General features: G+C 51.8%; 2 protein-coding genes across 5 annotated transcripts; one reads left to right on the top strand and one right to left on the bottom strand.

Moving 5' to 3' along the window:
- The first annotated feature begins 2,309 nt into the window (after positions 1–2,309).
- On the top strand, positions 2,310–19,667 carry LOC131569685 (cysteine sulfinic acid decarboxylase-like). Its single transcript, XM_058821938.1, has 17 exons — positions 2,310–2,520; positions 2,822–3,006; positions 3,092–3,555; positions 4,372–4,498; positions 14,756–14,768; positions 15,443–15,517; positions 15,888–15,994; positions 16,097–16,212; positions 16,674–16,753; positions 16,830–16,884; positions 17,441–17,557; positions 17,630–17,694; positions 17,807–17,888; positions 17,973–18,172; positions 18,241–18,292; positions 18,803–18,892; positions 18,999–19,667. Exons 3-17 carry the CDS (start codon positions 3,412–3,414, stop codon positions 19,170–19,172), a joined length of 1,497 nt encoding a protein of 498 aa, XP_058677921.1. The 5' UTR covers positions 2,310–2,520; positions 2,822–3,006; positions 3,092–3,411; the 3' UTR covers positions 19,173–19,667.
- LOC131569686 (uncharacterized) lies at positions 19,324–21,218 on the bottom strand. Of its 4 annotated transcripts, none has more exons than XM_058821940.1 (2): positions 20,976–21,218; positions 19,324–20,422 (listed from the first exon to the last, which is right to left on the bottom strand). In XM_058821940.1, the coding sequence occupies exon 2, from the start codon at positions 20,387–20,389 to the stop codon at positions 19,751–19,753; it is 639 nt and encodes a 212-aa protein (XP_058677923.1). In that variant the 5' UTR covers positions 20,390–20,422; positions 20,976–21,218; the 3' UTR covers positions 19,324–19,750. The 4 variants fall into 4 exon arrangements, with proteins under 4 accessions (XP_058677923.1, XP_058677924.1, XP_058677922.1 ...); XM_058821941.1 differs by having other exon boundaries at positions 19,324–20,425; positions 21,009–21,218; XM_058821939.1 differs by having other exon boundaries at positions 21,009–21,218.
- Positions 21,219–23,281: the final 2,063 nt, after the last annotated feature.

Below are 23,281 nucleotides of genomic sequence, written 5' to 3'. Positions count from 1 at the left end.
GTGACAGTATCCTGCACCCACCGTGTGGGGGTACCCCAGTTCCAATATATTCCCCTTTTCCATGCCCCAGGATACAGGGGTGTCACATTCCTGTGGCCTGGAGGTACGCCAGTTCCAGGGTCTGTGGGTGCTCCAGGGATGCGGAGGTGTCCCAGTGCTATGGAATGGGGTACCCTGATCCTGGAGTTTGGGGGTTCCTCAATCCCAGGATATGGGAATCTCAGGAATGTGGGGTTGTCCTATGCCCATGGTTTAGGGTGCCCTGTTCCCATGGTATGGGACTGTGGCAATTCCAGGGTAAGATGGTGCCCTGATCCCACAGCCCAGGGAGCCACAGAACTGGGGTGCAGCGATGTCTTGTTCCCATGGAATCTGGGTGTCCCAGGGTTGGGGTACAGGAATGGGGTACCCCAATCCCAGGGCATGGGGGTGCCCTGATCCCCGGGTATGGCAGCACCACAATCCCAGAGTTAAAGGTCAGTATCACCTGATTTGAGGGTGCAGGGTTCTAATCTCATGGCACGGGAATGCCCTAATATTGGGATGCAGGGATATCCAGTCCCATGGGATGGGAGTGTGCTGATTTTGGGGTGTGAGAATGTCCTAGTCTCACGTATCGGGATGTCCCAGTGTTGGGGTGCAGGGTTACCCCAAACCCATGGCATGAGGGTGTCCTGATTTTGGGGTACAGGGATTTTTCTGGGTACCCCAAGTTCATCCCTGTGTTCCAGAGGGATTTTGTCTGTTCCAGTCCCTGTCCCCCCTTGCACCCCAATCCCAGATCCTTGTCTATGTGCAGTGGGGAGCTGGGGGAAGTGAACTCTGGCTTTGGAATACGATAGGGATAGGGGTAGGAAAGGGGAGGGAGGAGGTGGCAGCCGGGATGGGGAAGAGGGAAAAGGGATGGAGAAGGCTTAGAGGAGGTGGAGAAGGGGAAGAGGGGATGGAGAATGTGAGAGGGGATGGAGCAGACGAGGATGGGAAAAGGAAAGAGAAAAGAGGATGGGAAAAGGGGAAGAGGAGCAGGAGAAAGGTGAGAAAGAGGATGGGTAAAGGACAGTGGGAATAGAGCAGGTACAAATAGGATGGAGAATGTGGGAAAGGAAAGGAAAAGGGGAAGAGAGGATGGAAAATGGAAAGAAGGATGAAGGTACCAGTGGGAGCAAGCTGAGACAGAGGGCCTGGAGCAGGTGCCAGTTGGAAAGGGCCGGTGTCATTGGGATGGAGCAGTGGCTGTGGGCCCCAGTTCCTGTCCTTGCCCTACCAGCGCCCACCCTCTTCTTGCACAGCCCATCCTGGCCCGGCCTGGCGATGTCGGAAGCCCCTCAGGCCCCCTGTGGGGGGACCAAGTCCCGTGAAGGAGCTGCTGAGGCCAGAAGGGGCCGGGCTGCACCCCACTATCTGCGGGGAATGTGGGAAGGGCTTCAGCTGGAGCTCGGGCCTGGCACGGCACCGCATCCCCCTCACTGGGGCGCAACCGTTCAGCTGCAGCGCCTGCGGGAAGGGCTTCAGCCAGAATTCCAACCTTGCCACTCACCGGCGCATCCACGCCGGGGAGAAGCCCTTCGGCTGCCGGGACTGCGGGAAGCGCTGCGGGGAGAGCTCGGCGCTGGCGCAGCACCGGCGGATGCACACCTGGGAGTGGCCGTACACATGCAGGGAATGCAGGAAGAGCTTCAGCGTCGGCTCCAACCTGCGACAACACTACCGTACCCATGGCCGAGAGCGGCTCCACCTCTGCCCTGAGTGTGGGAACTTTCTGGAACCCTGGCCAGCTCTGGAGGCACCGCAGGGGGCATGGGTACAGTGACACCTGGAGGGGCATCAGGACAGCTGGATGGGTTGGGACACATGAATGGTGATAGTGCCATTGTGATGGGGACACTAGGATGATGATAGGGAGGAGGGGATGGGATGGGAACAAGGATGGAGATGTGTTGGTTTGGCACAGCCTGGATTTTGGCGGGGGTGGTGGTGGTGCCACAGGTGTGGCTTCTATGAGAAGCACCTGGAAGCTTCCACCATGTCTGACATAGGCAATCTCTGATGACTGTGAAGATGGACATGCTGCTGGCCCAATTGGAGAGGTTGGTAACACCTCTGTGATGACATATTTAAGAAGGAAATCAAATACGTGTTTGCACGGCTTTTTCCCGGGGTGGCGAAGCTCTGCTGCCGGGGCCATCCTCGTGCAGCCTGCAGCGATGCGCTGCAGCCACCGCCATCTCAGCAAGGCCTGTGGCGAGTCTTGCCTGCCCGGCTGCCCCGATCCAGCTGCACTGCCGGCGGAAAGGGCAGGGACAGTGGCAGCAGCGTCCCCTTCCCAGCACCCTGCACGAGGAGAGGCATTAAATAGCATCAGCACTGCGGCGGCCGCCACTGCCCTGCAATGGCAGCAGGGCTGTATGGCCAACAGTGGAAGGACAACGAGAAGCTCCCTGATGCAGAACCTAGACAAAATCAACATAGTGCTGCGGGATCCTGCAGGAATCTTCGGACTGGTGGAACTTGTTGACACTGGTACTGGGATTTGGGGTACACGGGAAATGAAGGGCACTGGGAATGGGTGTGGGGACACAGGACATGGGGGACACCAAACACTGGTGGGGGAACACACTGCAAGTAATGGGGGGACACCAGGGACAGGTGGGGGTACACTGGGGACAGGGGGGACAATGAGAATAAGTTTGGGGACCCTGGGAATGGGTGGGGGCCACACTGGGAATGGGTTGTGGGGACACTGGGAGTGGGAGGCCACATGGGGTCACCACTCTTCCCACAGATCCGGGGGCACAGTCCTAACCCTTCCCCCTGTCCCCAGAACCCTCCGGGGCTCCTTCCCGAGTCCTGGACTTTGCTCCTTGCCCCTGGCGATGTGACCAGAGGAAAATTCCATCCTGGGGAGGGAAGAGAGAGGAGCTGGGAAAGCCTGGTCCCAGGATCATCTAATCCCAGGAGAACCTGTTCCTGGCAGCACCTGATCTTGGAAAATTGCAGCTGGCAGAGGTGAGAGGAGAGGTGAGTCCAGAGAGCCTGATGCCAGGAGAAACCCATCCTGGGAACACCTAATATTGTGATCATCCTGTTACAGAACTACGTCATTCCAGAAGAACATCATTCTGTAATCGCCGTATCCCAGGAGAATTTCATCCTGAGAGAGCCTTATTCCTGGAGCACCTCATCACAGGGGGAAGCTCAGCCTGGGATCACCTTATCCCAGGAGATCCTTATCCCACAATCACCTCATTCTGGGACCACCTTATCCCAGGAGATCCTTGTCCCAGGATCGCTTTATCCCAAGGTTATCTGCTTCCAGGAGGAGCTCATCCTGGGATCCCCCACTCCTGCCGACTGCTGCCAATTCCAGGGTCCCTCCTGCTGCACTTCGGGGTCTCCCTGTGTTCTCCTGCCATGGCTGAGCCCTCTGGAGCTGGGGACAGCATCCCATTGGAATGTCCTGGCCTGGACACGGCCGCTGGGGAGGAATTCCTGCAGGAAGTGTTCCAGATCCTGCTGGAGGAGGGCGTGCGGAAGAGCACAGATGTGACACAGAAGGTTGGGACACTGGGGCACTCGAGAGTGAGGGTCCCCAGTTCCATTGCATCCTATTCCTGTTTCCAGTACCATTCTCAATCCCAATCCCATTCCTGTCCCCACAGGTAGGTGACTGGAAGGAGCCCCCTGGCAGGGGATGGGGTTCCCGATTTGTCCCTATTGCTTGTCCTGTTCCCAGGCATTCCCTGTCCCCATCCCTATCCCATTCTCCTTCCCAGTCATTCCCAATCCTATTCCCAGTCATTCCCAGGCATGTGCCTGGAAGCAGACATGCAAGGGGGTGAGGGTCACAATATTGCTCCTTTCCCAGTCCTATTCCCATTCTGAAACCCAGTTCCATTCCCATTCCCAATCCTGTTCTTAATACAAGTCCCGCTTCCAGCCCTGTTCCAACAGCTAGTCCCATTCCCAATCTCATTCTCAGTCCCGTTCGCGTTTTCAGTCCTGTTCCCATTCTGAGTCCCCTTCCCAATCTTATACTCGGAATAGGACTGGGAGTGGCACTGGGGCTGGAAATGAGAGTAAGTCCCAGTTGCAGTCTCATTCTCATTTCCAGTCTTGTTCCCCATCTTGTTTCCATTTCTAGTCCTATTTGCAGTCCCACTTCCAGCCTCATTGTCATTCCCATTCCCCATTCTGTTTGCAGTTCTGGTGCCAGTCCCATTCCCATTCTGGTTCCTGGTTCCAGTCCCATTCCCATTCTGGTTCCTGGTTCCAATCCCATTCCCATTGTCAACATCATTCCCAGCTCGTTCCCCCTGCGGTTCCCAGTCCCATTCCCAGTCTCGTTCCCAGTCATTCCCAGTGCTTTCCCAGGTGTGTGACTGGAAGGAGCCGCAGGAGCTGCGGGACCTGCTGGATCTGGAGCTGCGGAGCGATGGGGAGGGGCGGGAGCGGCTCCTGAAGCGCTGCCGGGATGTGCTGCGCTTCAGCATCCGCACCGGTGCGCTCCCAGTACACACCAGTGCACACCAGTTCAGCCCCCGGGCAGGCCCAGTGCCTCCCAGTTTAGCCCTGCACAAACTGCATTGGGCACGGCAGCTCTCACTCCGGCCCAGCGGTTCCCAGTGTGGCCCCTGGTGCCTGACAGTGTCAAACATTGTGGCCCCTGCCATGTTCCCCTCCATGTCTCCCCTGTTATAAATGGTGTTCAATTTGTGTTGAATTGGGGCTGGGTTGGAATTGCTCTTTTGGGATGATTTGATGGGTGTTTGTTGTGGGTCCTGGGGAGGGCAGGTCCAGGGTTTGGTGGGGGTGATAGTCGAAGGGAGGCGGGAGGTGATTGGACAGGGGACTTGACCAATCATTCGATGCCCCAAGAAAATGATTGGTCCAGAATGAATATCGATATGGACCAATGAGAACACCGGAAAACACAGGGACCAATCAACACACAGTTCCTTCTGAGGGACCTACATTTTTTGGGGAGAACTCAGTGTGTTTGGGAGACATTGTTATCTTTGGGTTGTTGCATGGGAGTTTGGGCTTATGTCAAACTCCTGTCCTCTGTGGTTTGTTTTAATGAACAATAGCCTTTTTCCTTCTCAAAATCTGGCCTCGTTCGAATCCATAACATCTTCTGGGGACTCATCAGGGATAGGCCCACGCCCCAAACTGGTCTGGGGTAGCTCAGGACCTGGGAGATACGTCCAGCCACCTTTTTTGGCTGCCAGAGATTTGACTACGTCGGACTGCAGAAGGGATTGCTGCCTATACCCAAGGCTGCAGAGGACACAACAGCCCAAAAAGGTGAGAGCCCTTCGAGAGGGAGTGGGCCTCACACTGCCCCTGAGCAGTGCGAGTGGGGTTTAAGGTGCGAGGGGGTGCGAAGTGAATGTGCGTGATTGAGACAGGGACTGTGAGCGCTGACTCCCGAAGCAAGTGTGTGGGGGAAGCGAGTGTTGCAGCCGTTGAGTGAGTGTACCTCTAGGGACCCCTAGAGTAGGGGAGACGAGGAGTACCCTCCTCTAGCCACCCTTACCTGCTCAGGCGCCCGTTCCTCCAGTGAGTGGAGGCTCCAAGGGGTGATTTGGGCCCTTGGCCTTGAGAGGAGGGTGTTAGTGGGCTGGACTGCCCAGAGTAAGGGGCAAAAGCTCTGACCACTAGCCCAAATCACCTGGAGGGTTGTTCCTCAGAGATAGAGCAGGGGAGTCTAATCTCTGAGGAACTAGGACCTTAGGGGTGGGAGAAAAACTCCTATACAGAGACTGCCAGACAAAGTAGCCACTGTATAGGGGAGTGCCCCTTTCTGAGACAGGGGAAGGGGAGGGTGCCCAGCCTAAGAGAGTTAGGGAGCCCTTGAGCTAGGATCCCACTGGGGGGGTTGCAGAGGGGGACAGACTCAGGACCCTGAGCTGGGATCCCATCAGGGGGTCGTAGGGGTAACTGAGGGGCCTAAACTTCACAGGTGCAGTGACCCTCAAGCAGGCAGGTGGGCCCCCTGCTATGGAAGGGCCCTTTCAGCCACTAGGGCTGAAGGGGATGTTAGAACCTGTCTAAGCTAAGGCAAAATTCAAGAGGCAGAGCCTCTCCAGTGGAAGCCCATTGTACATGAGTTGTCGAGATCTCTGCAGAGTGAGGTTTGGAGGTGAGGACAAGCTGAAAGTCCTCCGACTGCTACTCAGGGAGGGCAAGTATAAGACCCCGCTGAGGCCATTTTGTATTTGGTTGAGCGGGCGGTTCGTTTCACTGTAGCCATTTTGTCTTTTGTTGAGCAAGTGGCTCGCTGTGGTCATTTGGTATTCGGGTGAGCAGGTGGTTTATTTCAGAGTGGCCATTTTGTCTTCTGTTGAGTAAGTGGCTCGCTGCGTCTATTTTGTATTTGGTTAAGCAAGTGGTTGTAAGTTGCTTAATTTCTTGAAATAGCCATCGTTATTGTTTAGTTTTCCAGCTAAGACAATAGCTATTACATTTCTTTTTTGAATTAATTTGGATATTTCACTATTCTTAGGTTATAAATGTTCATTTCAATTGACATTTTTATTCCGAAACCCTTGTTAAACTGCAATATTTATTCTGTTTCCCATACAAAATATTTCTTTGAGTCACCATTTTTTTGTTTTGTTTCCCACCAAAGCTACCACATTTATTTCGTTTCCCAGGTCAAACATTTCTTTAAAAGTTGCCATCTTTGTCTTGCCTCTTACGATAAGGAACTTTTAAAAGTAACCGTTATTAATACATTTTCCACAATAATTAATATTTGTTTTCTCTTCCTCATTAATAACTAATACTTACCCCTTATTAAAAAAAATTAAAATAAATAAATAAATTAAAAAAATAATTAACAAAATAATATATATCTTTTAAATTGTAATTGGATACCAATTGCTAGTTAAAGATGGGACAGTGTGCTGGAAAAAGTGCTAGCAGGAAGAGAAAAGGGAAGGAAGTTTTTAAGTAAATACCTCCTAGTAGTCCTTTAGGTGAACTTTTAATAAACTGGGATACTTATGAGGGAATGAAGGATCTAGATAAAATAAAAATTATGAGATACTGTACAGAAATATGGCCTAAAGAGAGTATTGCTGAAGGACCTGTCCTGGTACGGGACAAAAGAAAGATGGCTATGTACAGCTTTAAATAGATATGTCAATACCTGGGTAGAACCTTGCAAGGAAGAGATTAGTTATGCTAAATGTTGGTTAGAAAGGGAGAAACAGGAAGAGGAAATAAAAGGTTATAAGGTATCCAGAGAAGAAGAAAAAGAAGAAACTAAGCTACCAGAAAGGAGGTGGGATCCTTTAGACCATCTTCCTCTGCCTCCCCCTCCTGATGCCTTAGATTACACTCAGAGTATCCATCCCCCTTAGATTACCTCCCGTTACCTCCTCCTCTGACTCCTCCTATAGACCACCTTCCTCCTCCCCCTCCAACCTTGTACCCCCTCAGTACCATCTCATGAGGTGGATGCAATTTCAGGATCTACTCCCACAGGAGTTTTAAAATCACCTCAACCTTTTAATTCAAGTTGTCCTGCTCCCAGCATCCCTTCTTCTGTATCATCTCCTTTCCCAAATATACCAGAACCTGCCCATTCTAGTACTCCTTCAGTTTTGCAGATTCCCTCCAGTTCCTCAAGTTCCCAGACACCGGTCTCTAGTACCACTCAGAGTGTCCATACCCCAGTCTTGGCTCCCAAAACTTTCCAAAATACCCCTCTTTATTTTTCCTCCATATTTCAACCGACAACCCAAAGTACCTCTTCCTCTATTCTTATTTCTGGAACATACACAAAACATTCCTTTTTATTTATCCCCCATACCCCAACATACTGAGAGTCAAAAGCAGGAGAAAAGTTTGCAAACAAAAGGTCAGGGAGTGAAAAGGGCCTGTTGTTGTAAAGATATAGAGGAAAAGAAGTTAATTGAACCAGATAAGCATGTAGAAAGCCATCAATATAATACAAGGTTCCAAGCAAAGAGAATTCAAGATGAAGGTGGGAGAACTGAAAAGTTGTTTCCTCTAAGGGAAGTGCCTATGGGGAGGGCCAGAGGTGGTATTGGTTTTGTGAATGCCCCATTCACGGCCTCTGAGGTTAGAAATTTTAAGAAAGAAATTAAACCTTTATTAGAAGATCCCATAGGCATCTCACAGCAACTAGATCAATTTCTAGGATCCAATATTTACACATGGGAAGAATTAAATTCAATTTTAGAAATACTCTTTTCCTCAGAGGAAATACAAATGATTAGTGCAGCAGGCATGAAAATTTGGGAGAGGGAGAATTGAGGTGGTCCCAGAGGGGAAGAGAAGATGCCTCTCAATCCACCCAACTGGGACCCAAATCAGGAGGAGGGAAGAGCAAGTATGAGACAATATAGAACCCTAATTATAAGAAGGATAAGAGAGGCTGTCCGTAAAACAAATAACGCTAAACTGGCATTTGATAGCCATCAGGAACGGGATGAGTCACCTAGTGCCTGGTTAGAGACATTTAAAAGAAATTTTGAATTGTATTCTAGTATTCTAGTGTTGATCCGGACAGTCCAGAAGGACAAGTCCTAGTCAAAATTCAATTTGTAACAAAGGCTTGGGTAGACATCAGGAGAAAATTAGAAAAGCTGGAATGAACGAGTTATTACGGAAGGCACAAAAAGTATATTTAAGGAGGGAGGAGGAAAAGACCAGGACAAAAGCAAAAATCATGGTAGCAGTGGCTAGGGAAAGTGCAGGGTTCAGAAGTAGTGAATTGACAGGAGTGAGAAAAGGCGAGTACGCAGGGCCTCGAGGAGGTGAATTCAAAGTACAACCAAGTAGCAAGAAAGAGCCAAATAGAGATAGCAGAACATCTTGGGTGGAAGGAAGACCACCTTGGGCCGATATCATATGTTTTTATTGTGGAGAAAGGGGACACACCAGGAATTTTTGTAGAAAAGAAAGAATAGATGAAGCCATCGCACAAGAACAGGACACTCTCGGATGGAGGCAAACAGGAGATGACTAGGGGTGTCAGGGGCTCTACGCTCTGAGGGATGATATTGGTCATCAAAAGGAGCCTCTGGTAAACTTAGAAATTAGCCCTCAGAGTGAAGAAATTGAATTTCTAGTTGACACTGGGGCAGATCGTTCAAGTGTTTCAAAAATCCCTAAGGATGCAAACTAAGTAACGGAACATGTAAAGTTAGAGGGGCTGAAAACAACCCTTTGGAAGTACCCATCATTGAAGAAGTGTCTATAAAAGGAAGTTTCAGAGAAGGCTCTGCAGACCTGCTATACTTGCCAGAATTAGATTCTAACCTTCTAGGCCGGGATTTGCAGGTGCAATTAAAGATAGTAGTACCTGAGGGAGAACATATGGTAGTAAAGATGATGGTTTTGAGGGAGGAAGATGAAAAGGCCATAAATCCGAGGGTGTGGGCAGAAGAGGGTGGACTGTTAAGCATTCCACCTGCAGAAGTAAAAATGAAACCCAGCCTTCCTCCAATAAAAATTAAACAGTACCCAATTTCTATAGAAGGGAAACAAGGACTGACACCTGTCATTAAAAACCTGATTGAAGAAGGAATTCTAGAACCATGTATGTCCCCACATAACACTCTTATATTGCCTCTAAAGAAACCAAATGGTACATATCAGTTAGTCCAAGACCTATGAGAAGTAAATAAGTAAACAATTACCTGATACCCAGTGGTAGCCAACCCATACAATTTATTAAGCAAAGTACCATCAAAACATGCATGGTTTAGTGTTATAGATCTGAAAGATGCTTTTTGGTCCTGCCCACTTGAAAAAGAAAGTAGAAAATGGTTTGCATACAAATGGGAGGATGAGGAAACTGGGAGGAAACAACAGCTGCAATGGACAAGTTTACCTCAGGGATTCACAGAGTCACCAAATTTGTTTGGCCAAACTCTAGAAGAAATCATAAAACAATTTACACCCGAAGGAAATTCCCAGGTTCTACAGTATGTAGATGATTTGTTGATTTCTGGGGAACAAAGAGAGGAAGTACAAGCAACAACGGTTAATCTACTGAACTTCCTGGGGGGAAAAGGGTTAAAAGTATCCAAAAAGAAGTTACAGTTTGTTGAACCTGAAGTAAAAGATCTGGGTCACATAACTGGGAAAGGATACAAGAAATTAGATGCTGATTGAATTCAGGGCATACTATCCTTACCAGCACCTACAACAAAAACAGATGTAAGGAAATTACTTGGATTAACTGGATACTGTAAATGATGGATAGATGGACACACAAAATTAGTTAAATTCCTATATAACAAAATGGTTGAAGATGAGCCTATAAATAGGAGTGAAGATGATGAGAAGCAGCTGGAAGAATTAAAGGAAAAATTAGCAAATGCCCCAGCGTTAAGTTTACCGGATTTGAATAGACTGTTTGAACTGTTTGCTAATGTAGAAGAAGGAATAGCTTATGGTGTCGTTGTACAAGAATGGTGTGGAGTGCGGAAGCCCATTGCCCACATCTCAAAATTATCAGACTCGGTTGTCAGAGGTTGGCCTATTGTGGAAGAATGGCTGGATAAACAGGGCCATGGGTCCCTTGAAATGTTGTACAAGCAAACCCCATGTTGGCTTGACATAACTAGGCTGCACGCCATGATAAGGAGATTGCAAAGTGTGCTGTGTTATGCTGACAAGGTCGAAAGGGCAAGGACAGCAGTAAAAATGAAGAAGAAAAGAGGTTTTGCAATATAAAAATTGAAAGTAAAAGCAACGAGAATGAGGAAGAACCCTGTGTTAGAAACCACAAAGGAAGAGGAGTATGTAATGTAACTTTTTGCTTTAAACCAATGAACTAACGATGAGTACGCATAATGAATAGAAACATATAAAAGTTCCGTTGTACTCAAAATAAGCTGAAGCTTGCTTTACCAATCATATTAACTGATTGCTTGTCTTCCCTCGCCGCTGTCAGCCTCCTTGTCTCCAAGCGGTAGCTGCCACTGTAGTTCTCCTAGAAGAAGGTTATAGGTTAACATTAGGTAACAAAATCATACTCCCCATGATTTAAAAAATATCGTAAGTAGGAGAGCATGTCAGTGGATTTCAGACAGTAGACTTTTAAAGTATGAATTGATTTTAAACAACAGTGAAAATATAGAATTAGCTACAACAAGAATTCAGAACCCCGTGCAGTTCTTATATGGAGAACCAAAGGAAGAATTGCCACATCACTGTCTCGAAACTATAGATTTGAAGATAAAAGTCAGAGAGGATCTATTAGAACAACCTTTATCTGAGGGAGAAATACTTTTTATAGATGGTTCATCACAAGTAGTTGATGGGAAAAGAGTATCAGGATATGCCATAGTAGAGGGATATACAATGACAGTTGTGGAAAAAGGAAAGCTTCCTGTGAATTGGTCTGCAGAGTGTTGTGAGATTGATGCACTATTAAAAGGAGTGAAATGGTTGGACAAAAAGAATGGCACTATATTCACTGATTCTAAATATGCTTATGGGGTAGTACATACCTTTGGGAAAATCTGGGCGGAGAGAGGATTTGTTACTGAAAAGGAAAAACCTTGATTCATGAAGGCCTCATAAGAGCAGTGCTAGAAGCTTTGAAAGGGCCTAAAGAAATTGCAGTGGTGCATACAAAAGGACACCAAAAAGGTGATACTAGAGAAATAAAAGGGAACAACTTGGCAGATATAACTGCAAAGAGGGCCACAGTGGAGAATTCAGAAAAGGTCCTCAAACTAAATGAAATAGGAGATGAGAATGATGATGATGATAGAGGAAAGGAGGAGATCCCTACATTTAATGAGAAAGAACAAGAAGAGTTACTAAAACATGGTGCAGACCAAAATGAAAAAGGAGAATGGAGGATGCCAGAGGGTAGACAAGTATTAGAGCATTAACTAGGAAGATATTAGAGGACCTACATGTCTCAACCCATCGGCGCACTCAAGCTTTGTGCGATCATTTTATGAGAACTTATGTATGTATCGGGGTATGGGAAATTGCCAAAATAATAACCAGAGAATGTATGACATGTCAGAAGATAAATAGAAAAATAATGAGAAAATTACCTCCAGTGGGAAGCGAGTTAGCAAAAAGACCATTTCAATGTATACAAACAGACTTTACGGAATTACCACAGTTACAAAGGTATAGGTATTTACTAGTAATGATAGACCATCTGACTCATTGGCTGCAGGTATATCCAACAACGAAAGGAACTGCAGAGACTGTAAGCAAAATTTTATTAGAACAAATCATACCCCGATATGGAATAATTGATACTATTGACTCCAATAGAGGTCCTCATTTTACAGCTAAGATATTACAACAACTAATGAATGCTCTAAATATCATCTGGAAATTTCACACTCCATGGAGACCCCAAAGTTCTGGGAGGGTAGAAAGAATGAATCAGATTCTTAAGATAACTCTTACAAAATTAACAGAAGAAACAAAGAAGAATTGGTTGAAATGTCTCCCTCTGGCACTAATGAGGATAAGGACTAAACCAAGGGCAAATATAGGAGTGCCACCATATGAAATTATGTTTTGTTTACCGTTCTTAACAACTTCAGGAGATGTGAGAACATATGAAGAAGGAGAATGGGGTGTGAGAAAATATATCAAGACTACAACCTGCATTTTAGAAGAATTAAGGGATATCTTCCTCAAGCTACTCCCATTGATTTCAAAATCCACAAATTCCAACCTGGTGACTGGGTATTTATCAAGACCTGGAGAGAACAACCATTAATCCCAAAGTGGGAAGGTCCATTCCAAGTTTTACCGAAACAGTTATTCAAACACAGGAGCAGGATGGACACTTGTCACCCGAGTGAAAGGGCCAGTTTCAGCACCCGAGGGGCTATCTCTGACCTCAGCTAAGTAACACCAAGCTGATTCTAAGGAAGAAGACATCAGAAACACCATAAGAAGACAAATAAGTTATGAGTTATAATAGAACTTTGTTAGATTTATTGTAAAATAACTAATTGAAAGTTGTAACTTTTTTTTCTCTATTTAGGGGGGGTGAAATGATATGAGTTGTGAAGGAAGTATTTTAATCTCTGGTATTTATTAATACAGATCCTGAGATCCAGGAAAAGATAGAGCATTCTCCCATGCCTCTAGCAATCTGCCCCTAAAAGACGGAAGGAACAGGTTGATACAAAAGGAAAGGTAGACTCCTGCAGCAGTAATTGGTAAGAATCTCACAGAAATAAACAAGGAAAGCGGGGGGGCAAGACTGGATCAGGTTATATTCTTACCACAGAGTCGCTGATCCTCTGTGGAGGGGAGACATGGCTGGGAGAGTAGCTTGTACCGGACCCCCACTGCCATTTCAGAAATGCCACTATCCTCTGTGTGCAGGAGATTCTTGGACTGCTGTCCCTAGAACCCGCACGAATCCGAGTCCCAATTGCTTCAACTCTTTGTCATTCACCAGCTGTATAGAAGATGGAAAAACACATTGGCTATATGAAAATATAGGGAATTTCAAACAGAAGTTAATGGGGGAATGCCCTATGAAAGAAAAATTAATCTGTTCAGGAAAGAGACTGATTGAAAGAAAGATAAGACATGGGGTTTATGAACCATGTTTAATGAAAGAAAGCTGCTACTACAAGAAAATGGAGTGGAAATAGCGGAGAACTCAGAGATTGCCAAGTCAGCCCCTGAGATGTGCAAGCAATACCAGAAATTGAGACAACTATACACCATTGAAGAAGAAACTAATTAAGAAAATGTTGGACATGCTGATGCGGGCTAAAGCCCAATCAAAGTTTTAGGGGGGAAGTTGTTATAAATGGTGTTCAATTTGTGTTGAATTGGGGCTGGGTTGGAATTGCTCTTTTGGGGTGATTTGATGGGTGTTTGTTGTGGGTCCTGGGGAGGGCAGGTCCAGGGTTTGGTGGGGGTGATAGTCGAAGGGAGGCGGGAGGTGATTGGACAGGGGACTTGACCAATCATTCGATGCCCCAAGAAAATGATTGGTCCAGAATGAATATCGATATGGACCAATGAGAACAAGGGAAAACAATCAATCAACGTGCAGATCCAACACCCACCAATCCTGGACCTGAGAGAGGTTATAAAGTGAGGGTTTCGGTTGGGTTTGGGGTTCTTCTCCTTCTGAGGGACCTACTTTTGGGGGAGAACCCAGCGTGTTTGGGACACGTTATCTTTGGGTTGTTGCATGGGAGTTTGGGCTTATGTCAAACTCCCCGTCCTCTGTAGTTTGTTTTAATAAACGAGAGCCTTTTTCCTTCTCAAAATCTGGCCTCGTTCAAACTCATAACACCCCAATCTTCTGCATCTCGCTTGACTGCCCCCATGCCCCCCCATTTCCCCCTGCATCCACTCCCTGACCCTCCCCATATACCTCCAACTCCTTCCAAGTCCCATCTGATCTCTGCCTACCCACCCCCAATCCTTCCTGTCCCCCCATCCTCCATGTCCCTCTTGTGCATCCCCTGATTCCCCTGTATCCCCTCTGCCCACCCATTTTCCCATTTCCTCACACCCCCTCATTCCGTCCTCCATATCCTCCTCCTGTCTCCCCAGTCTCCTTCTGACCCTGCCATGACTCCTCGGAACCTCCCAGGTCCTCCCCTTATCTTCCCGTGTCCCACCCTCCACGTGCCATCCTTAACCCTCTCATGTTCCCCCCCATTTGCCCCTATCCCCTCCCATATCTCTCCCTGCCTCTCCCTGCCCCCGCCATGTCCTCCCCTGACCACCCTCTGTTCCCTCTGTGTTCCCCCAGGTCACCCCCTGTTGCGCATCCCGGCTGGATGGTGACGGGGGTGGGCTACAGTCCCCCTCTTTTGGGCTCCACACTATCCCAGCTACCACTGGAGGCGCAGCGTGGAACAAAAGGGCCACAGCACGGGCCTGGGGTAGAACTCTGGGTAACGTTTTTAGATAGCAAAAACCCCCTCCCCAAGGTCCCAGGACCACAAACGGGGCAAACAACAGCTTATAAAGGGGGGCAGGTCTCAGGGGAGGATAGAATCTCTAGCTAATCAGGAGAATTGGGGGTGGAACACAAGGTGGGGAATACAAGGTATATAAACCAATGAAGGACTTCAAGGGAAGGGAACAGTTTGGGATAGGAGGGGTTAACAACACGATGGGAGGGGACAGGGATTTGAAACTTGGCCAGAAAATAGCTAAGTAACAAACAGATAAACCCACACCTGGCCCAATAAAATAACAAAGGCAGGTCTCTGTCCCTGAACCCTGAACAAGGGTTGTGAGCCCTAGTCGCTAATATCCTCATTCTAACCTTAGTAGGCAGTCAGCCAGTAGAACACCCGTTCATCATCATGGGCCAACTAGCCTCATTCACCTACTTCACTCTAAAAACAGGGGGAGAAAAAACCCAAAAGGACCACCAAACCACAAATCAAGCAGTAAACATGCCAAATAAATAAACTGGTTCTTCAACAAGCTTTTCTTGGGGCTGGACTGTGGACCACCATGCCCTGGCTGGCCGGTTCCTCACCGAGACCCTCAACACGAGCCCGTGAGCCCCCAACACTCCCAAAGGGCAGCTGGCGCATGGGGAGACCCCTCAAAAAGCTGCCATGACCCTCCCCTCCCCCAGATCCACCTGCAAGGAGCCCCTGCTGCTGATGGAGGGGGAGGTGCTGGCGGGAGGATTTTGGGCTGCTCAAGGTTGGAGGGAGGGTTTTGGGGGTGTTGAGGAGCCCAAATGAGAAAGGACCTGCCAAAACCCTGTGCTGACTGCCCTGATCTAGCCCCCAGTGTTGGTGCTGATGGAGGGGGGCTTCTGCGGGGAGGGTTTTGGGGTGCTGAGGCTCTGGGAAAGTTGTTTGGGGTTCTGAGGTTTCAGGGGGAGGGGAACCCCCCCGACTGCTGCTGGGCCCTTCCAGGTACACATACGAAGTGGCCCCAGTGCTGGTGCTGATGGAGGAGCAGGTCCTGGCCAAGCTCCGGGAGCTCGTGGGGTGGAGCAGCGGCGATGGCATCTTTGCTCCCGGTATCCCGGACCCTTCCCGAGGGGTATCCCTGTCCCCCCTCTGCCCCTGGCAGCCTGTCCGTGGTGCCCTGGGGGTGAAACGGAGGTCCCTGTCCTGGGCAGGGGGCTCTATGTCCAACATGTTGGCCATGAACGTGGCGCGATTCCGGCGTTTCCCGGAGAGCCGCAGCAGAGGGAACTGGGACCTGCCTCGCCTGGGCCTGTTTGCATCCCAGGAGGTGGGACTGGGGACTCGAGGTCACCCCAAAACCTAATCCTCAGAGTCATCCCAATTCTAATCCATTGGGTCATTCCAAACCCTATTCCTGGGGTCACCCCAAAACCTGATTCCTGGAGTGGCCCCCTGTGGTCACCACAAACCTGATCCCCTGGGTCACTCCAAATCTCATCCCTTGGACCCCCACAAAACATGATCCAGGGGCTCACCTGGGGCCATCCCAAAACCTGATCCTGGTGTCACCTCAAAGCTGATCCTTGGAGGTTGCCCTAAACCTGATCCATGGGGTCACTCCAAAACCTGGTGTCACTGAGGCTACCCCAAAACCTGGCCCGTGGGGTCACCCCAAGTCTGGTCCCTGAGATTACCCAAAATCTGGGGTTACCACAAGTCTGGTCCCTGAGGTGACCCCAGATCTGATTCCTGGGGTCCTCCCAATCCCGGTCCTGTTTTCCTGCCCAGAGCCATTACTCCATCCTAAAAGGAGCTGCTCTCCTGGGAATTGGCACGGACAATGTTCACCTGGTGCGGACAGATGAGAGGTGAGTGCTGGGAGGTCCCGAGGGACCCCAGGTCAGGGGATTCCTGCAGGTATCCATCCCTATCCCTTCCCTTCAGGGGGAAGATGATCCCGGAAGAGCTGGAGAAGGAGATCCAGAGGGTGAAAGCTGAGGTCAGGAGAGGCTGCACACCCCAAAGGCCCTCAAACTCCCCAATGGCTCCGCAGTAACCCCAACGGCCTTCCCAGTGTTCTCAAAGCTCCCTCGAAGTCCGTGTGTCCCCCTCTAAGTCCCCAAAGCCTCTCCAATGTTCCCAAAGCCCTTCCCATGTCCACAAACCACCCTCCATGTCCCCCAATGTCCCCCCAAAAACCCTGAATGTCTTCCAATGTCCCCCCACTGTCTCTTCAATTCTTCAGTGCACCCAATGTCCCCTGTCCTCCCCAGACCTCCTGCCCTCCCATAAAGTCAGTTGCCTGTCTGCCCCAAATCCCTCTGTAGCCAATTTCCTGCACCCCCAAAGTCCCCCTGTATCCTCCAGCCCCCCACAGCTTTCCTCCTGAGCCCCCTCCAAGTCCCCCCAAATGCCCACCCAGGGCTCAGAGCCCGTTCTTTTTCTGTGCCACCATCTTGGCCACCTTTGACTCCCTGTGCTCCCCTGCCCTCTACCCCCTTCCATGCCCCCAGCACCCTCCAATACACCCAGACCCCTCCCTAATCCCCCTCCAGGGCTCAGAGCCCCTCTTTGTGTGTGCCACGAGTGGCACCACTGTCCTGGGCGCCTTCAACCCGCTGGACGCCATCGCCGACGTCTGTGCCCGCCACGGGCTGTGGCTGCATGTGGACGTGAGTTCGGGGTGCTTGGCTGGGGGGGGCTTGGGGGTCCCCCTGTGCGTGCTGATCCCCCTTTTCCTGCAGGCAGCATGGGGGGGCAGCGCCCTCCTGTCCCCCCAACTCCGTCATCTCCTTGCCGGCATCCACAGGTGTGTCCCTCCCCCTACCCCCGCAAAAGACTCCCACCTGCCCTCTGAGCTTTTGGGGATACCCTTTTTCCCCAGAGGGCCCCCCCCAAACTCTGCTGTTCCCCCCCACCAGAGCTGACTCAGTGACCTGGAACCCCCACAAGCTGTTGATGGTGGGGTTGCAGTGCTCAGCATTCCTGCTCCGTGACAGCTCCGTAGGTGCCCCCCATCCTGAATTTGTGCCCCTAGGATGCCTCCTGGGCCCTCTCATTAATTCTGGTGCCCCCTGCCCATCCCAGGGGCTCCTGCAGCGCTGCCATGGCCTGGGGGCCTCGTACCTGTTCCAGCGGGACAAGTTCTACGACGTGTCCCTGGACACAGGGGACAAGAGCCCCCAGTGCGGCCGCCGCGCCGACGGCCTCAAGCTCTGGATCCTCTGGAAAGCCGTGGGGACCCGGGGGCTGGCACAGCGTGTGGAGCGGGCGTTCGGTGCCTCTCGGTGAGCCCCAGGATCAGGGGGAACCCTCCACCCTCCCAAACTTGGCTTCACCCCTTTGCTGTCCCCAGGTATCTGTTGGAGCAGGTGAAGAGGAGGGAGGGATTCCAGCTGGTGATGGAGGTAAGGGTGATGGTGGAATGGAGAATGGGGGACATGGACACCTAAGAGTCCTGGAGGTTGGAATGCCACGGGTTTAAATCATCCTGGAGCTTTAACTGACTGGCGGTTAATCCCAAAGGTTTGAATCCCCAAAGTTTAAATTCCAGAGTTTTCAATCCCAGAGGCTGAAATCTCAGAGGTTTGAATTGTCCCAGAAGTTTAAGTCTTGGAGGTTTAAATCCCTGAGGACAAATCCCACAGGTTTGAATCCCAGAATCTGAAATCCTGCAGTTTGGAATTCCACAGATTTAAATCACCCCAGGGGTTGAAATCCCAGAGGTTGAAATCCTGGAGTTTAATCATCCTGGAAGTTTCCATTTTGGAGGTTTAAATCCCGGAGGATTAAATCCTGCAGGTTCCAACCCCAGACAATTAAATACACATGGCTGAATTCCTGGAAGTGCGAATCCCTATCAGATTCTGGGAATTGGGTGAATGGTCATGATCTCCTTCTGCTTCCTCTTCCTGCAGCCAGAATTTATCAACCTCTGCTTCTGGTTCATCCCACCCAGCCTGCGGGGCCAGGAGAACTGCCTGCAATTCTGGGACAAACTGGGAAAGGTGAGCCCAGAATTCCAAATTCCCCCCACCACCACCAGCATTCCAAGTCCCCAGAAATCACCCAAAAAGAAAAACAAAATCCTCCTGAAATGGTGTGTCCCCCTAGGTGGCCCCAGCCATCAAGGAAAAGATGATCCGGAGGGGCTCCATGATGGTGGGGTACCAACCCCAAGGATCCCACGTCAACTTCTTCCGGCAGATTATCACCAATCCTGCTGTCACCCGCCAGGACCTGGACTTCTTCCTGGATGAGATACAGGAATTGGGATGGGATCTGTGAGCACTCCCAAAAACCCCAGTGAAAGACCCCAAAACCTTCCCCCCATCCCTGAGGTAGAGGAGCAGATCCTTGATTTCCTCCCCTCATCCCATATTGGAAATGACCCCAAAACTCCACACTCATGGAATAAAACTCCATTTAATGGTCTTGATCTGATAATAATTTGATATAACCCCACCCTCAAAATAGGCTTTGGGGTGTAGGGGGTCCCATAATTCCCCTGGAAGCTCCAGAGGAGGTTGTGGATTCTGGGATCAGCATGTAGTAGCCTTGTGACTCTCCTGACATTGCCATGGCTTCTTGAAGCTCCAGAGGCTGGAATTTGTAGGGAAGAGGATCTGTCAGCACGCAAAAAACTCTTGGGAAAGTACTGCAAAACCTGCTGTGTCCATCCCTGAGGAAGTGGAGCAGAGCCTGGACTTCCTTCTGGGATCTTTAAATCAGGAGTAAAGATGGATGTTCTCGGCACTTGATCCTAAAACTCAGCACTCATGGAATAAAAGAGCATTTAATGGTCTCAATTTTATATGAATTTGATATCACACTCCCCTCCCCCAGGAAGGGAGTTTGGGGGTCCCTCAATTCCCCTGGAGGCTCCGGAGGAAGTTGAGGATTTCGGGATCAAGGTGGGCATCCTCAAGGCAGGCTAGGAGCTGGGACGCCGTGGCTTCCTCTCGCTGACGCCGCTGCCAATCCCGCAGCATCTCGAAACTCCTCATAGTGGAATTGTTCGGATTTTCCTCCTGGATCTGGTCCAGCCTGCTCTGCTCCAGCCCTAGATGCAGAATTCCCACCTCCTGCCACTCTTTTCCCAATCTTTTGGCAACTCTCATCAAATCCTTCTCTGTCAAGCGTCGGGGATTCACGGGTGGAGCTGGAATCCCTCCAGGATGCTGTTCTGAAGTGGGATCCCTGGTCCCGTTGGGGGTGTCCCTATTAGGTTCCCTGGGGTTTTCCTCCGGGATTTGCTCTTCCAGGGGCAGCTGGAAGCGCTGGATGAGGTCGGAGCGGCCAATCTGCCCCAGGATCCTGGCGATCTCACGCAGGGAATTCCCCGGGAAGCGCTGGAGGAGGATCAGGCACAACTCAGGGCGCGATGCCTGGAGCACAAGCCCGGCAGGAATTTTGCTTCCCAGAAGGTACTTCAGGTTCTGGAATTGTTCTTCCGAGAGCGCCTGGTGCACCTCCAGCAGCGTTGCCCGCTCGTCTTTCGCCATCGGGGCAGAAAATCCCACGGGGAAATGGGGTCACTGCTGGGACACAAGGGCTGGGCTAGAGGAAGAACCACGCAGCCCACAGAGTGGCGGACAAAGGGGGCACCGCTGGGCCCAAAAAATTCGGGGTGTGGGTGGAAAGGGGCCACGCTGTGCTCCATAAATTGGGGGTAGATGGGTCACCGCCCGCCCCGAGGGTTTTCCTGGTGCCCCCGTTGTCCTCTCTAGGGGGACGCTAGGGGCTGAACGCTGCCAGCATCCCCCTAGAGCACCCACCCTGCCCTGGGCCTGAGACCGCCGAGTCTCCCCGCAGTGGCCCCCCAGCCCTGGGGCTGGGACCCCCAGTGTCACCCCAATGGCCCCACTCCTTCCTGGCTCCTCCCGATGTCCCCGCCGTGTGCCAGGTGCCCTTTCTTCCGGGTCCCCACGATCTCGCGGCGCCCTCGGTACTTCCCTAGTCCGGATTCGCACCGTTCTCTCCCTCAAGCCTCTCGTTCTCCCCCCGCCACCGCCCCGCTCTCACCGCGCTCTGTTCCCGCCACCGCCCCGCTCTCACCGCGCTCTGTTCCCGCCACCGCCCCGCTCTCACCGCGCTCTGTTCCCGCCACCGCCCCGCTCTCACCGCGCTCTGTTCCCGCCACCTTTGTTCCGTATGTAAGGAGCGGAAGCGTGGCCTCCTGTCCCGCCAGCAGTTGCCGCGGTAAGGCAGCGCGGCCGCTTTGAGCGGACGGGGCGCGTCCTGCCCGGGGCGCGTCCTGCCCGGGGGCAGCCTGGGGCCGTCCCGAGCGGAGTCCGCAGCGTCGTTTGGGCGCTCCGGGGCGGTTCAGGGGTGCTGCGAGTGAATTTTGGGCTCAGTGTCCAGCCCCGAGGGCCCCAAGTGCTTCCGTTATCTCTCAATAATCCTCCATCCCCCCAGTGCTTCAGTCACTTCCAGTACCACCAGTAACATCCAATCCCTCAAACCCCCGGTGTCCTGCAGTTCCCCAGTCTCTCCCGTAAACCTCCAGTCCCCTGGTACGCCCAGTCCCCCAAGTCTTTCCAATGGTCCAGTCCCCCCAGTATTCTCCAGCCCCTCCATGCCCCCAGTTCCCCCCAGTAACCCTGAGTAAGCCCTCAGTAGTCCCTGCAATTCCTTAGTCCCTCCAGTATCCCCCAACTCACCCCAGTCCACCGCAGTCCTCCAGCACCCTCCAGTGGTCCCCAGGCGCACTAGTATCCCCCCAATTTCCCAGTTTCCCCAGCTCCCCAGTTTCCCAGTCTGCCCAGTATTCCCCAATCCCCCCAGTTACCCCCAGTTCCCACAGAATCCCCCAATTCCCCATTCTCTCCATTATCCCTGACACCCCAGTGTCCCCCAGGCTCCGCAGTCACCCCAGTGTATCCCAATCCCCCCAGTCAGTAGTGCCCATATCCCCGTGTATCCCCCACATCGCCCAGCGCCCCCAAAGTGTCCCCCCAGTGCCTCCCCCAGCCAGGCTGACCTGGCCACCCCTTCCCCGACTGCCCCGAGTCCATCCCACCACCGATGGTGGGAGGGTCCGTATTGTTCCTCCCTCTTTTCTTTTTTTTTTTTTTTTTTTTTTTTTGGTGGGAGGTTGGCTCCCGTTTCCTGGGGGTCGCCCTGGGCGGATTTGGGGGTGTCGGAGGCCTCCCGCCCCCAGCACGCTGCGGCACTGGCGGCCGCGCGGGAGCGCTTCCCTTCGCCCGGCCTCGTCCGGTGCCCCTGAGCCCCCCGTGCTCCCCAACAGCGGTGAGTGCCACCGGGGACATCCCCCCCAAACGGAGAGTGGGCAATTCCCCTCGCCCCCGCCGTGTCCTTTCTTTTTTCCGCTTCCCCTTCCGAGACCTCACCCGCGATTGCTGAGTTGAGGGAGGAGGGGCGAGAGGGAGCGACCCCCCCCCCAGATACAGGGGCTCCTCCATGGGGGAATGGGAGGGGCTGTGGGGTGGGACGAGGGCAGTGCCATCATGTCACTGTGTGTGTGACCCCAGCGTCAGGAGGGGCACGGAGGGGCTTCGGGCAGACCGAACCCTCCCTTGGGGGCGGCAGCGGCCCCCCCGTGGGGTGTCCTCGGGTCACCCCGGTTCTCTCCCTGCCCCCTCTCTCCCCCCCGGCAGGGTCCTTCCCTCCAGGGGACGGCGGCAGTGGACGCTGGGGAGGGAGGGCCCCCCGAGACCCCCCCGGCCCCACGGATGCCCGGGAAACCGCACTGCTCGAGGCCCCCCCCACAGATGAGACCTCTCCACCTCCTGCCAAAGAGGCCTCTGGCCACGGTAAGAGGTTCTGAGGGGGCCCCCTGGAATGGTGGAGGGGGGGTGGGTGCTTTTTCTGGGCTCCCTTAGGGACCTGCAATGGGGGAGACCCTGCCCTTGTGGTACAGGGAGACCTCAAACCTCAGGGAGGGACCCGGGTCTCGGGCGGTCCCAGGGATGGGGGGGGGGGGGGGATTTGGTCCCACAGTGTGGAGGGACCCCGATCCCAGAGTATGGAGGTGACCCCATCCCAGGGTAAGGGAATCTTGGGAATGTTGGGGTGGCCCATTCCCATGGCACAGGGGTACCTCAATTCCAGGGTAAGGGGGGACAGAGATGTGACAGTATCCTGCACCCACCGTGTGGGGGTACCCCAGTTCCAATATATTCCCCTTTTCCATGCCCCAGGATACAGGGGTGTCACATTCCTGTGGCCTGGAGGTACGCCAGTTCCAGGGTCTGTGGGTGCTCCAGGGATGCGGAGGTGTCCCAGTGCTATGGAATGGGGTACCCTGATCCTGGAGTTTGGGGGTTCCTCAATCCCAGGATATGGGAATCTCAGGAATGTGGGGTTGTCCTGTGCCCATGGTTTAGGGTGCCCTGTTCCCATGGTATGGGACTGTGGCAATTCCAGGGTAAGAT

This window comes from Ammospiza caudacuta, chromosome 31, assembly GCF_027887145.1.
Source record: "Ammospiza caudacuta isolate bAmmCau1 chromosome 31, bAmmCau1.pri, whole genome shotgun sequence".
NCBI classification, from domain to species: domain Eukaryota; kingdom Metazoa; phylum Chordata; class Aves; order Passeriformes; family Passerellidae; genus Ammospiza; species Ammospiza caudacuta.
This window is presented reverse-complemented; position numbering and strand designations above follow the sequence as displayed.